Source organism: Mandrillus leucophaeus, unplaced genomic scaffold, assembly GCF_000951045.1.
Source record: "Mandrillus leucophaeus isolate KB7577 unplaced genomic scaffold, Mleu.le_1.0 Scaffold1199, whole genome shotgun sequence".
NCBI lineage: Eukaryota > Metazoa > Chordata > Mammalia > Primates > Cercopithecidae > Mandrillus > Mandrillus leucophaeus.
In genome coordinates this window covers 368642-382689 of record NW_012100309.1, presented here as the reverse complement: position 1 = coordinate 382689, position 14048 = coordinate 368642, and the positions used below count along the sequence as shown (strand labels likewise).

The 14048-nt window shown below is 34.1% G+C and overlaps 1 protein-coding gene across 1 annotated transcript in view; it reads left to right on the top strand.

The window, feature by feature from the left end:
• ABCD2 (ATP-binding cassette, sub-family D (ALD), member 2) overlaps window positions 1-14048 on the top strand; it is a 71604-nt gene that overhangs the window by 18926 nt on the left and 38630 nt on the right. Inside the window, exon 6 of the mRNA XM_011967624.1 lies at window positions 453-598. Within this exon, the coding sequence (XP_011823014.1) occupies window positions 453-598 (146 nt within the window). The remainder of the gene's footprint in view (window positions 1-452; window positions 599-14048) is intronic.

Here is a 14048-nt window from a genome sequence, read left to right as displayed (position 1 = left end):
GTAGAAACAGGTTTCACCCTGTTAGCCAGGATGGTCTCGATCTCTTGACCTCGTGATCCGCCCGCCTCGGCCTCCCAAAGTGCTGGGATTACAGGCGTGAGCCACTACATCCCACATTTTTATTTAAATTTTTATGATTTGTCTTATTTCCCAAGCAGTTGTTTTTCTCTATGTGTATGTGGTATCTGATAATAAATTATAATTTTGGAAAGCCAGTGCCCATTTCGAGAAGATTCATTTCCTTTGGAATTGAATTATGTAATGATGCTTTTAGCTTCAGAGAATAGTCAAAAGCCAAACTTTTTCTCAACCCTGAAATATTTTTCCTTGATCTCTTGCCCATTCTGGGTTATCATGTGTTTGAACATTTAAAAAAAATAATTCACTTTTAGGTGCTGCCAAAAGAAATCATTTTAAACTATTGCAGTTTGTAATTTTATTTCTTACTTTAGGTAGAAGAAGGAATGCATCTTTTGATAACTGGTCCCAATGGTTGTGGGAAAAGTTCTCTCTTCAGAATTCTAAGTGGGCTCTGGCCTGTGTATGAAGGAGTCCTCTATAAACCACCTCCTCAACATATGTTTTATATTCCACAAAGGTAAGTATATCTTTTTACATTACAAGAAACAATGTCCTTTTGCTCTTGAATTGTCTTGATTCCTCAAGCTCCTCAGTTTATATATCTTTAAGAATGTCTTTATTAAGAGAAGCTATTAAGGAAATAAAAATTCACTTAGCCCAACATATTTTATTACTGCTTTGATTGTAATACTCTCTAGGACAATAGCACTTCTTTTCATTTTCACGTCTGTCTAGATGGAATAAATACACAGAGACTGCAGATGTTAGTCTCAAGGAATAACAAGCAGGCTGTTCCAGAGAACGATTAGATTGCCTGAGATGTCAGATTATCTGTTCTCACAGAAAAAAAATAACACCTGGATAAGTATACAGCTCTCTCCATCAAGCTGCATACATTCATATATTCTAAAATTGTTCATTTCTATTTGAGCCTCCATAAAATAGGCTTTACAATTATGCTATATGATTATTTAATGATTTATAACTTTCTTAAGTAAAATTTTTTTACTGTAAGAATGAGAATCATGTAAACATAGAAAAAGAACATTATTTCTTCAGAGCTCTTTAGCTGTCGTCTTCCCTGAGAACAATTAGAAAGGTCTAAAATTAAAAGTTATACACTGAAAATGTGGAATATTCATTGTGGATAAGAGAAGATGAAGTTTGAAGAACTTCCTCATGTTAATTGGACCCAGTAATTTTTCCATCTGTCATCATCCTGGTTACATAGACATTCCATAGAGCACTCCTACTATGTCAGAGGACTGTTTTGTGGAATCTAACAAGCACCTAGGCTGGAAGTATAGTACAAACACAAACATAAAAGTCACATCAAGTATGGTGCTCTCATATGTCTCTTTTGTCCCTGTGCCTTTGCCTGAATGTACTGTACAATCCTGTGTACTGGCCTAATTTTTAGACCAGACATAGTAGTTAGAAAGATGAGGTTTTGTGGACTTTTTTCTTTAAAGTAAGACCTATGGTGGTAGTAGGAAGCTGCCTGGAATATAGGAAAATGAAGAACTGCATTGGCTGAAAATGCTGGACATAAGCAATGACATAGATATTTGTATTTAACACAAAATAGGTAACATCTTGTGACACCAGAAATATTGTCCCTTTCTGTCTATGCTTTCAATTCCTTTGGGAAACATTCTGATTCTGAAAGCTAAATTATACTGCCAAAAGTTTCTGTTTTAGACATTAATATGCTTGGCTGACTTTACTTTTTTATTTAGATTAGAAGGCATAGAATTATGAAGAAAATTTTCTATTATATAATTTGATTCTCTCGATTGAAGTAAAAGCACATAAATAAATTAGATATTTTTAGCTATAGTTGTTGTATATAACTTTGACCTGAACAGTATAAGACATTTTCAGAGAATACGAAAGTGAAGAAATTCTAGCCTTTGCTTGCAGAGATACTCGACCATGTTACTTTGCAACAAACATAAATTACTAGGAAACTTTTTCTTAATTAGGAAATTTACTGTTGCCTAAGCAAATAAATCAACCACAATCTAGTTAAGGAGAAAAATAACAATGAGAACTCTACTTTTAAGGCTAAAATGTATTTTAATAATTACTGTTAAAAGTCATTTACCTTGATTCTATGGCTTTTAGAAACATGAACATTTGGGTATATGTTGAAAGTTTTATGGGACCATTATCCTTGCAAAAACCATACAATTTATTTAAATGCATATGTAAACTGAGAATCTAAATGTAGTCTTTGTTTCTTACATTCTAAAAGCTGCTGATTTTTTCAAGTAAATTTTAAAAATAATCTTACATATGTTTATGGTGTAAAAGAAAGCTGCTATGCAATGTATTTCAAAATATTTGTTGGTAGGTAACTGCCTTCTGATATTCTCATTAGTAAATATTATAATCTGGCTGGGTGCAGTGGCTCACGCCTGTAATCCTAGCACTTTGGGAGGCCGAGGTGGGCGGATCACCTGAGGTCAGGAGTTCAAGACCAGCCTGACCAACATGGAGAAACCCCGTCTCTACTAAGAACACAAAATTATCCGGGCATGGTGGCACATGTCTGTAATCCCAGCTACTTGGGAGGCTGAGGCAGAAGAATCACTTGAACCCAGGAGGTGGAGGTTGCAGTGAGCTGAGATCACGCCATTGCACTCCAGCCTGGGCAATAAGAGTGAAACTCCACCATACACACACACACACACACACACACACACACACACACACACACACAAATATATATAAATATAAATATATTTGTATACAAATATTTATATATTAAAATATATATTATATATTTATATATAATCTAACTTATTGCATTAATTCATAATAATTGAATATAAGTTAACTACTAGTTTAGCAGCAAAAAAATAAAATTTCAATATAGAATTGAGACTTATGTATGAACTTCACAAGTCATAAAACAGACCTTTACAATAATCCGCCTGTATTCACTTTTTGTGATTGAAAGACTTCTGGGTAGAGGATGAATCTCTTTATGGATTGATCAGAATGTATGTTAATTGTTACTTCCATGGAAGAAAAATAGAGTATATTTTGTAAAAGTAGATTTATAATGATGTCATGTAGTGCACAGAAGAAAGAAGTGAACCACTAAGGAAAAGTTCTAATTAACTATATTAGGCAATTTATTTTTTTAACCAAATCTTCACAAAGAATGCTGCTATAGCTCAGTTCATAAGCTTGGAAACCTGAATTCCTAAGAAATTATAAAACCACCTCAATGTTTTCCCAGCTAGTGTTATGTAGTATTTTAGCAGTGTTAATAATGAGAACCAGATAAAAGAAAATCTTGGCTTTCGTTGACAAATACACACACACAAAAACGTTGGCAGATAAATTAGTTTCAAAACAGCTTCCCCTTATCCTATCTTTATTAGTGATGACTTATGATCATTAGTGGAGCATCAGATACATTTTTGGAAAGAAATGTTTCATCAAAATGTAGATTAACCATTCTAAATCTATGGAATGGTGTATGTTAAAATGCTTAGTATTTCTCAGCTAATACTTTAAATGAATATTCTGGAAATTTTAGGCTGTTTGAGTTTCTGAGCCATGTGAATGTACTCCTTAAGGTGATGACTGAAACCCAGTGTTCTCTCCTATATTAGCCATACCTGACCTCAGGAAAAGTCTTTCATTTGGACATAGATCCTGAATTTCTTCTGTCAATTCTTGTTGCAGTTTATCTGTCTTCCCAATCCCTAAGGAGAGATTTGCGATCCCCTGCTCTCACTTTCACAAATCCACTAATTTATGGTCTATTTGTTACTTCCTAATCCCCTGGTAAGTTTCTGTCTTCATCCATGACAGCCCTAAACCCACCCTTTTATTGTTTATTTTGTTCACCTGCTAACAAAATTTTATAGTATGCTAACAATCACCAAAATAATAAATTGGAATATTTAGTGGGAGTTGGGAGTAGATAGAGAGTGGGAGAGAAGCAACAGAGGAAGGGAGGGAAGGAAGAAAGTTAGATGATAATGGATATTTGCTGACAAAATATATTTTGCTCAGAGCAAAATCTTGCTTTCTTTTGTACTAGTTTTTAAAAATAATACTCCAGAAGATAATTTGCATACATCACATTACAGTCGGGCCTCCGTATCTGCAGCTTCCACATCCTTGGATTCAACCCACCATGAATAAAAAATATTTTTAAAATAAACACTAAAAACAACAACATAACAATAAAACATCATACAAACAGAAAACCAATGCATAGTATTTGTATTGTGGTAGGTATTACAAGTAATCTAAACATGATTTAAAGTATATAAGGGGATGTGTGTAGGTTATGTGCAAATACTATGGCCATTTTATATAAAGGCATCTGTGGATTTTGGTGTTTTCTGTGGTCCTGGAAACAATTCCACCATGGGCACCAACCCATCATGTAATTCTAACACTTATGCTCTTACTACCTACCCTTCCTTGGCAGAAATATCTTGAAAAAGAAATGTTAATCATAATTCTTACTATTCAGACTTACTATACAGGCCCAAATACTAAGGCCCACAAGATCTGAAATAGATTCAGGCTTCCCATAATGGTGTACAAAAAGGTAACTTGTATAAACTTCTGCCCATCCATGACTTTGGAGTCTGAGAAGCAAAAGGTTAGGAAAGTGAAAGAAGGATTATAAGTATAGAATTAAATCTGATCAATTTTTTTTTAAAAGAAAGAAAAAGAAAAAGGGGGAGAAATAGCTGGAGTATTGTGCTTCATGTCAGAGAAATACAATTTTTTTCATTTAGTCTTTTTAGGATAGACAATAATTAGGATATAGTCTCATTATGATGTTTATGTATCATTTAGTTATAAATAAAAACATTCAACTAACTGAAATAAAAACCAGAAATAAGTGCCTCAAGAAAGGCAAGAAATGCTATGGATGTTCAAAATGAGGAAAAAATAGAACAGTGTGTCAATTTGACCTGAGTTTTGAAAGTAACTCAGGATTTGAACAGTTGCCATGGATTGCATCAGTTTCTCAAATTTCTAAATAGGTAAGAAATACCACAGATTCAAGTAAGCAGAAGTTTTTGGTTTTTTTGGACACTTTTGGATAGCATACTGTTCTTTCCTACTCTCCTCTAACACATGATGCTGAGAAAAGAAAGCATTTATTAGACTCATCCCCACTAATAAGAAGTCATCAGTACATACTGGAAATAATAGTGCTCATCCTCTCGGTCCTTACTCATTGCTGCGCTGTTTCTTTTAGCTGAAGTTCTTTGATTTAATGTTTTAAGTTTTTTTTAGTACTTTGGATGTTTGCCATTTTCCCAGTCTCTCGCTAAGGAGCTCAACCTGCTCTCTAGAAGTAAGTGACACAATTTTATATGTTAAATTGCTTCTGAAAAAGCATAATAAAAGATGACGGTAGCTTTTGCGTCCTCAACACTCATTATTTTTTGTTTCCTTTTTACAGAAGATGTTCTGAAATTATGAGTAACATTTTACTTATCAGCTCAATATGTGTTTACTTCTAGCTATTAACTACTACTTCATTCCCAGGGTTGTATGCTCAAGTACCATGTTACTTTATCTCCTTGATTATATATAAATACTACTTAATAAATAAAGTTATGAATCACATTTTAAAGTTTTATGCAACATAAAAACATTTTATGCAACATAAAAGTCTTAAATTTGATTGTAAGCAGGAATGGTAATATCACTAATTAGATTGTATAGGAAATTAAATATAGATAACAACTTTATTTCTATCTTGTTATGCATGAATAATACATATTAATTATTTTCTGCATAAGTTATGCTAAATAGAGTATTTTTAAGTAATTAAATTGAATTTCAAAGGGATTATAGACTTTACTTAGCATTATATGGAATTTCAGAGCCAGAGTTAGACTATACCAAGTCTTTGAATACAAATCTTCTGTACTCACTGCCTATCATTTTCAGATTAATAAGATTATCTTATTTAAGCATCTTCTTATGATGAAAAAAACCCTACTGTTTTTTATCTTAAATATTTTCTCAGATAATCATAATAAAGTCTCTATTACTTTCCCAATTTTCTGAGGAATAACAAAATATCTTTTTTTATAATTTGTCTTCACTTTTCAAAAATGTCTGTATTCTTAACCGTTTTCTTTTTTCTTTTTCTTTTTTTGAGACAGAGCGTCACTCTGTCACCCAGGCTGGAGTGCAGTGGCGCAATCTCAGCTCACTGCAGCCTCCACCTCCTGGGTTCACCATGGTACCACCATGCACGGCTAATTTTTTATTATTTGTACTGACAGGGTATTCCTATGTTGCCAGGCCTAATCTTGAACTCCTGGCCTCAAGTGATCATCCCACCTCAGCTTCCCAAGTAGCTGGGATTACAGGCACCCACCACCAAACCCAGATAATTTTTGTGTTTTTAGTAGAGTCGGGGTTTCACCGTGTTGGCCAGGCTGGTCTTGAACTCCTGGCCTCAAGTGATCCACCCGCGTTGGCCTCCCAAAGTGCTGGGATTAAATGCATGAGCCACTGTACCTGGCCATTGTATTCTTCAACTGTTTTTCTAAGGAAGAAGAGCTATGACATGAAATCTCAGCCTTTACAAGTACTAGTATATTTATGTTTTCTTTGATATCTTTATTTGATATCCATATTTTCTTTGATGGCATTGCCGCTTCTTCCCTTTAATGATATAGTGTGTGTGGTTTAAAAATTACGTGAATTAAAATTGATTTTATCTTGAGAATGTTGTGACCTCTTGAGATAACTGATGGGTCCTCGGCATCTTGAACCAGGATTGAGCGTCTCTAGGGCATTGTTATTTTTTATAATTAACAATGTGTCAAACAATTAGTGTGTGCTAGTCACAGTTCTACATATATTATGTAAGTTTCTTATTTTTCTGTATGACAACCTATAAAGTTGGTATTAGTTCCCTATTTTGTGAGAAAAAGAGGTTTAAGTCCTCCAGTGGATAAATGCTGGAGCTAGAATATGAACTCAGGTGTGCCTTACCCTAAAGTCATTTTGCCTTATTGGTATCAACAGGGGCATGTGTATGAAAAATTACTACTCTTTATCCTGACCTTGCAAGTATTGCCAGCTAACGTTGTTTTCTTGGTGTGCTGATCTGTACTAATATCAAACTGTGGTTTGGAGGCAGAGGTCTTCACAATCCTGGATGTACAGGGCAATTAAGTCAATTTTAACATACATTTTAGCATAGGTACTTGGCCATCATTCAGATATGTTAAGGTGAAAGAAGCTATATTCTCATATGAAAGTGAAATTTTAAAAAATGTAATGGTGTTCAATTCATTTTCAAATTGAATTATATTCTCTACTCTTTCCTATTCTTCTAAAATTCATTTCTCTATAAATATTTAAAGAATTTTTCAAAAATAGTCCCTTAATTTTAAATTAGGATTCTTGTTGAGATATAAAACAAGCAAACCTTAATTTTCAGGATGCATTATGGCATAAAAAAATTGTGACTTACCCTTTACGTCATCAAAAAGAGATTGTTTCTTGCAACAGAGTGAAGACTGTGTTTTGTTTCAGGAAGTTCTGCAGAAAGGGCTTGATACATTGACACAACTGTCCTGTGCACTAAGAAGTACTTGCACCAAATAAGCCTTTTGGATATTTTAAAATATGAAGTTCTGGGTTGGGCCTGGTGGCTCATGCCTGTAATCCCAGCCCTTTGGGAGGCTGAGGTTGGATAATCACTTGAGGCTAGGAGTTCAGATTAGCCCTGGCAACATAGGGGGACCCTGTCAATACAAACAATAAAAAACTAGCCGGGCATGGTGGTACTTGCCTATAGTCTCAGCGACTTAAGAGGCTGAGGTGGGAGGATTGCTTGAGTCTGGGAAGTTGAGGCTGCAGTGAGCCATGACTGTACCACTGCACTCTGGCCTGGGCAATAGAGTGAGATGCTATCTCAAAAGAATAAACATAAAAATAAGCCAAAAAAATAAAAACTATGACGTTCCATTTTCTATTGTTTCTATAAGAATGACTTCCAAATCCAAGATTTCTTCTTTGTAGGGATCAGGGAACTCTATGTTATATATCAACATTGTTTAACCCACACATATAAAACCAGATGATGACTATTAACTAGAAAGCACATGAGATCAGGTCAGAAGAACTGATTTGCCTCTTTTCTCTATGGAGGAAAGAAAGGGTGCTGGTAAAGTATTCTCAGTAAGATCCTTGCTTTTTTTCTTTTTATCCAAGATCTCAGATTTTAAAAATGAGGATGTGGTCTGGAAAAGGATCTAAGCAAGAATCTGGGGAATGCTATTTTAAATATCTTAATCTCATTTTTCCTATAGGTCTCTAGCTTTTGGACCTGTAGATTCTTGATGAATATCTAGCTGCCAAAAGGCAAACAGGGTGCACCTCTTGAGGACAAGGAGTGTGTTTATTTAAGAAAGAGGCAGGTTAGCAGACCACTGGCTGAGTGGAATATGGGTCTATAAAAGCCACTGGAATAAAGGAGGAATGTGATGTGGCTTAATCCAGAGCTTCTCACAGAATTCTATACCTATGTACTGTGCCAATGTATATGTAGGTTACATATCCATTGTCCTGCTGCCCTCAAAGCAAAGAAATCTGGTTTGGGGAATAGGGGTTGTACTGGAACAGACTTTGCCCATGTTGAGTCACTGTTGAACAAACTTTTATAGATTAAATGCTAGAAAAGGCATCCACATGTCTCTGTATAGCACTGGCAGGATCCTAGTAAATATATCGTAATTGTGCAATAAATATCTGATAAGTGATTGAATGAATGAATGAACGTCTCCATAGATTTGGTTTCTACTGCCAAGTCAGTCTGGTACCTTACACTAATTATGAGCAATCTATTTATTTTGCTGCTTGCAGTAGGTATGTTGCAAAATCCTCTTTATGATGAGGATAAATATCTGTCATTTAATATGTCCTTTTTTAGAAAGTTATTTTCACCACAAGGAAGGCTTAGTAGCATTGCTGTAGCAAATTGACTTCTATTCCTTGCTTTCTGACTGTTAGACTTACAGCCAGGTAACCTTTGTATAAATAACTTTGGGCAGTCAGTTGACAGAAATATAGCTTGTACATTTTAGTTCCTCCTGTGTAGTAGTTGGTACAGTTCAGTTTTTTAAAATCTTTTAATAAATGTAAACACAAATTTCCATAGCTTTCTATTGCTGGGAAAAATGCTAAAGATACATCTTAAAATCTTTAACTTTCTGAGGGCTCATTTATAAAACTAATAATGAAAACAATTCCCTTCTCACTCAAAAGTTTTTCTCATTTTATGAGTATTATTACATTAAACCATATGGAACTGCAATTTTTATAGGTCAAATATCAGCAATTTAAATGATAATCTGATATAATGATAAATACTCTTAAAGTTGACTTTTAGAGAATTTGCATTTTTAACAGCTTAGCAATACTTTAATAATCCTTCCACTAATTTTATTTATTTATTTATTTATTTATTTATTTATTTATTTATTGAGACAGTGTATCAATCTATCACCCAGGTTGGAGTGCAGTGGCACAATCTTGGCTCACTGCAACCTCTGTCCTCAGGGTTCAAGAGATTTTCATGCCTCAGCCTCCCAAGCAGCTGGAATTACAGGTGTGTGCCAGCCACCACACCTGGCTAATTTTTGTATTTTTAGTAGAGACGGGTTTCACCATGTTGAGCAGGCTGGTTTCAAATTCCTGACCTCAGGTGATTCACCCACCTTGGCCTCCCAAAGTACTGGGATTACAGGCATGAGACACTGCACCTGGCCTAATATTATTTTTTTTACTTGGAAATAAACCTTTTCCCTGCTCTTAAGAGGCTATTCTCATCTCTATTTTGGAACCTAGAAATATCTTATCCAAAAGATATAATTTAAGTAATAGTAAATGTCTATTTTCACTTGAATATTTCTTATTATCACATTTTTTTAAAGAATATTATAAATGACCCAAATCTAGTTCTTTCTATGCATGAAAAAACCTGATGCCATGATTGGTTCCAGCATGTATAGTTATACGAATTATTGATAGCTAAATTTTATGCCTTTCAGATTGCTAACTTCTTATTGCTATGACAACACAGCAGTACTTAGTGGTACATTATTCTTAAACTTAACACATCTCATGCCTTAAATACAGTTAACATTGTTGAAAAATTTTTATCACTATTGTTCCAATGAAATTTTGTATTATTATTTTAAGAATTTTGTTTCCTCTGTATATAGACCTTTCATGTTACACTTTCCTCCTCTGGATTTGAGTTGGTCTTTTGCTCTCAACTTAAGAAATATTTAGAATTTTGTGTCATTCAGAGGCTCCAAGCACAAAGATATAACTAACACTTCCCAATGCTTTCCCCTTCTTTGTAGCTTTGTATTAGAGAATAATAAAAAAGTAACTCTAACAAACATCAACACATTTTACCAAAAAAGTCATCACTGTCAGATTACTTAAATGTTAATGCAGAAAAGTGGGAATATAATGCAAAGTATAAAAGTACCTTGAGACATTAGTAACACAACTATAAAAAAACCATAATCATGGGGAATGAATTTTATCTCAAATAATTTTACTATTGTAATTGAATTTTAACTCTGTATACATTTGAAAGAATTTTAGATTCCCAAGAAAAAACAATTATTATAATTGTTTAAATAAGGATTATTTGTTAAATGATCTTTGACACCTATGGATTTATTCTGCTTTCTTTTCCATAACATGTAGAGATGATTCTGGGTTTTACTTATAGAAAGTAAATTAAAAATAGTCAATGTTTCTTTTTTGAAAGCTACTAATTAGGAGCAATCTGACCATTTCTTCTGTTGCTTATGTTAGATATGTTGCATGATCTCCTTTTTAATGAGCCACAGCCAGTGAGCCAGTAACATTGTGATGTGGTAATTGATCTACCTGAAATATTTAGAAGATTACCTGAATAGGTCTATATATCTAGAAAGGAAAGTTTAGTAAAGGGCACTTTGAGTGCTTATCTATTATGTATAACTTTGGTAGGACTACAGAAACAAACTGACTCAAAATGTTAAATTCTAGACCTTTGAGCTGGAAAGAGAATCACATGCAAATTAATTATATAAACATTGGATATAGGGTCCTCCATTTCCTTGTGTTTTCAAATTGAGTAAATGTCATCCCGAATTTTTTTGACACAGTCTCCCCAGAGAATTCAGTGGTGGCTTAAACATTATAATAATATTTTAAAATCATTATATTAATAATACCCTAAGTGTCATTAGTTGCTATGTACATCAAACATATATAGAATGTATTATTTTCACCATTTCACATGATCATAAAACAATAATTGACAGAAAATTGAAATGTAATAAAACAATATTTGATGAGTCCTCCATAAATATATAAGCTTATGAATATTTTTATATATATTCATCAACATTCTCATTCACATCAGTTTTCAAAGTGAGCAATTTTTATAATTTGCTACATTATTTAAATAACAATAGCTCAGATAGGGCCGGGCGCAGTGGCTCACGCCTATAATCCCAGCACTTTGGGAGGCCAAGGCGGGCAGAATACGAGGTCAGGAGATCGAGACCATCCTGGCTAACATGGTGAAACCCTGTCTCTACTAAAAATACAGAAAATTAGCCGGACGTGGTGAAGGGTGCCTAAGTCCCAGCTACTCGGGAGGCTGAGGCAGGAGAAAGGAGTGAACCCGGGAGGCGGAGCTTGCAGTGAGCCGAGATTGTGCCACTGCACTCCAGCCTGGGCGAAAGAGCGAGACTCTGTCTCAAAAAAAAAAAAAAAAAAAAAAACAAACCTCAGATAGCAAATAATGTGGGCACATTTGCAGTTCTTTTAGCATCATATTATGACTTGGCCTTTTATTGAAATCTTGTCCTGATTACGTTTTTTTAAAAGGTAGCTAAATTTTTTTCTTTTTTTTTGTTTTGGTTTGATTTTTTTAATTACAGGAGTATATATTTAAGATATTATTAGGCTTTTATAAATTCAATAAGAAATTAAGCATTGCAAAACCATAATTTAATTATTTTGCTTTGCCTTATAATTAAAATCTCTTATGAGAAAAATGTCCATATCTGTTCATTAAAGAAAACTGTCTGATTTCAAAAGGCCCTAGGAAATTAAAAATAGTATTAAACTAAACTTTTGAAGAAATTACACAGTTTTGCTTCTCCAAATTCCTGTTACAAAGAAAACACTTGGCATCCTGGAACATTTTGATAATTTGAGGCCCCATAAATTGCTCCAGTAAACTATTAATACATGGTGTTCCAAGTAGTTTTTTAAAAATGCTTCTAGGTGAACGAGGTATTCTCATGAGTACTTAACAGAATATAATCTAAAATCTACATATCTAGGTACTTAATTCTTAATCATGTCAAGAACAATAAAAATTTACTATGGAATAAAAACCACCAGTATCTTGTCTGGCTTAATAGAAATCTTTTTTTTTCATTCTTTTTTAAGATGTTACATTTTCGCCTAAGTAGAGAACATAAGCATAAGTAGAAATGAACTTATTTGTCTTCATAATGCCATTTATTGAGTGCCTACTATGTGCCTGTACTATAATAAGTGATCTGAGTACATTGCTTCACTTAGCTTCATAAAAACCCACTCCTTCATTTAGTCCTCATAACAAATGAAATTATTAAAATAAGTTGTTTTACAAATGAGGTACTAGTTTGGAATTTGGGTGATATTACAATGAATCCCCAGAATCATTTCTCCAAAACCAGTTATCACAATCATGATTCTATAGTGCTTGCTTTTTCTGAAATATAGATATAAAACCGAATTTCATTGTCAAATATGCCAATTAATCAAATTTTCTGGTAGAATCCTATAGAAACGCATGTGAAATGAATGCACCGATGTATTTTTATCACTGTGGTCTCAGTTGTGTATTGTGTCATGGCTACTCTTGGGACCTAATAACATAGGGGTTTTATGCTACAGGAGGAGAATATCTGTGCTTCTGATTCATATTAAGTTGGAGCTGATGTCACCTTGGAAGGCAGCAAAAGAACTCTCCCCTGAGATTCTATGTATTTCTTCCTCTGAGTAGACTCAGAGTACCTAATTAAAACTGTTCAGTGGCTCTAATGACTAATTTCTATTTTATGCTATTATTATATGATATTAATTTAAGATAATGTCATATTATATGAGTGCTTAAGACAATCTACCCAAACAAATAACTATGTATCCTATTTTTTAAATAAAGTTAGACTGGAGAGGAAAAAATAAAGAACAGGGCAGGAGGGAAAGCCTTGGAGAGAGATATGATGCAAGAAATGTGACCAGAAATGGTATAGCCACTTTGGAAAAACAGTCTGGCAATTTCTCTAAAAATTATATGCTTCAGTATTTTTATTCATTGGCATATATCCATCATTCATAACACAAAAAAGTGAAAACAACTGAAATATCCCTCACCCAATGAGTGGATTATTCAAATATGGCCTACAGTGAAATATTATTCAGCTAAAAAAAAGGAACCGTTACATGCTACAGCATGGATGAACCTGAAAACATTATACTAATGGAAAAAAGGCAGTCACAAGGGACTGCATATTGTATGGTTCCATATATTTGAGATGTCCACAACAGGCAAATCCATGGAGACAGAAAATAGATTAATGGTTGCCAGGGGTTGAGATGAAGGAGGAATAGGTAATGTCTGCTATTGGGTATGGGGTTTTTTTCTGGAGTGAAGAAAATGATCTGGAATCAGTGGTGATGTTTACATAACCTTGCGAATACACTAAAAACCACTGAATTGTATGCTTTCAAAGGGTGAATTGTATGATATGTGAACTATATCTCAATTTAAAAACAAGATCAGGCCAGGCGCGATAGCTCACGCCTGTAATCTCAGCACTTTGGAAGGCTGGGGCGGGCGGATCACGAGGTCAGGAGATCAAGACCATCCTGGCTAACAT